The sequence below is a fragment of the Galeopterus variegatus genome, unplaced genomic scaffold (genome assembly GCF_000696425.1).
Source record: "Galeopterus variegatus unplaced genomic scaffold, G_variegatus-3.0.2 Scaffold5025, whole genome shotgun sequence".
Classification (NCBI taxonomy): domain Eukaryota; kingdom Metazoa; phylum Chordata; class Mammalia; order Dermoptera; family Cynocephalidae; genus Galeopterus; species Galeopterus variegatus.
In genome coordinates this window covers 118908-120848 of record NW_007731136.1, presented here as the reverse complement: position 1 = coordinate 120848, position 1941 = coordinate 118908, and the positions used below count along the sequence as shown (strand labels likewise).

Genomic DNA, 1941 nt, shown 5'->3' with positions numbered 1-1941 from the left:
TTTCTCAATTGTTCCATTATTACAAAATGCCCTTATTCATCCTATTTAGTATTTTAAGATAAAATTTGACCTCTTAATTAAATTTTTATATTATTTTGTATATATTTTAATACAGTAATCCACAGTCTTATGTTTTCATTTTTGTGGGAGACTAAAGAATTATTTTTATTATACCATAAACTATAATTACATGGGGTTTTATTTATTGACAATTGAATTTAAGAGAAGTACAGTTTTATGTTCTTACTGAGACATATCCCCTTCAAGAAGCTGAGTAAAAACCAAAGGAAAGAAAGAGTTGATTAAGATGCAAAGAAAATAAATCTAAAGAGGAGCCAAGAAGGATAACAAACTGAAATATGGATTATTAAAAGACAAAAAAATATGTTTCAAGAAAGTTTTAGCAGCCACTTACCTTTTATTTTGGCTGCTATATTATTTTACTTATTTAAAAATGAAGCAATTCTTTTCATCAAGTTCTTGAAGGCTTTCTTCACCTGCTTATTTCTCAGGGTATAAATGAATGGATTTAACATAGGTGAAATAGATGAAATAAGTAGGGAAACCACTTTATTAATAGTCACTTCTTCTTTTGCTGTGGGATTTATATAGATGAACATGCATGTGCCGTAGGTGATGGAAACCACAATCAGGTGGGAAGAACAGGTGGAAAAGGCCTTTTTCCTTTGTTGGGCAGATGAGAATCCTAAAATTGTCTTGATAATAGAACTATAAGATAGAACTACACACATAAGGGTCAATATGAGGGTCAGCACAGCACAGATTAAAACAGTTTGTTCCATGAACCATGTGTCTGAACATGATATCTTCAGGAGGGGAGAAGCATCACAGAGAAAATGCTCAATGACATTTGAGTCACAGAATTTCAGATTCAGCCCCAGACTAAGTGGGGAGGTTATGACCAGCAACCCAGACAACCAACAGTAAAAAACAAGTCTCCTGCACACTCTGGTGCTCATGATGCTCACATAATGCAGGGGTTTGCAGATGGCCACGTAGCGATCATAGGACATGGCGGCCAGGAGGAAAAATTCTGTTACTGCAAAGAGGTCAGTGAAAAATACTTGGATGACACAAGCATTATATGTAATGGTCTTATCACCTGTTGCTATGTTATATAAGTATTTGGGAACACAGGCAGTTGTGAATGAGATCTCTAAGAAGGAGAAGTTTTGTAAAAAAAAGTACATTGGTGTTTTAAGATGGGGATCCACAAAGGTTAGGGTGATGATGGTAACATTCCCAGTTATGCTCAGCATGTAGGTGAGAAATAGAAAGATAAAAATCAAAACTTGCAGCTTAGAGTCATCTGTCAGTCCCAGCAGTATGAATGTTGTTATTGTGTAGTTTTTCATCACTGATGACTTCTGTTCAATCTGCATGTCCAATAATTCAGGGAGATTGTCATATACATGATTTTATCTATATAAAATCTATCTTAATCAGCTCTACCTTCACTATATTTCTATAATGTATTGTAAATCATAGTATGGATATGATTAGATATTGCTAATATGGCGTGATTTCATCGATAGCAAAAATGCCATTTGGCTTCTCAAAATTCGTCCCTATTCACAGCTCAGTAAAACAAAACCACCTCACACCATTAAAGTTATGCTTTGGTTAACAATTTGGTTCTTGTCAAAATGCTATTGTGTGTATATATACACATATATACATATATATATATAAAATTTGGTCTCACTTTAAAGAGCTCTGATCAGAACTTGGAATCTCTGTTCTGGCTTTACAGTTAAATTTTTTGCTTGTTTTTCTTTCTTTTTGTTGTTGTTGTTGAATGTATTTTCTCTGATAACAATGCTAAACCTTACGCACAAGACTATACAAGCTACCCTCCCTTCCTTGTCATTCTTCTATTCTTCCTTGTCATTTCTTTATTAATGTGCAATTTTGAACTTA

General features: G+C 33.7%; 1 protein-coding gene across 1 annotated transcript; it reads right to left on the bottom strand.

Moving 5' to 3' along the window:
- Window positions 1-440: 440 nt before the first annotated feature.
- LOC103604186 (olfactory receptor 6C2-like) lies at window positions 441-1376 on the bottom strand. The gene has a single exon (XM_008588766.1). It carries the CDS (start codon window positions 1374-1376, stop codon window positions 441-443), a length of 936 nt encoding a protein of 311 aa, XP_008586988.1.
- Window positions 1377-1941: the final 565 nt, after the last annotated feature.

Bases quoted from the DNA above. Each gene is read 5' to 3' on its own strand.
- LOC103604186 (XM_008588766.1), bottom strand. From the start codon at position 1,376: ATGAAAAACTACACAATAACAACATTCATACTGCTGGGACTGACAGAT.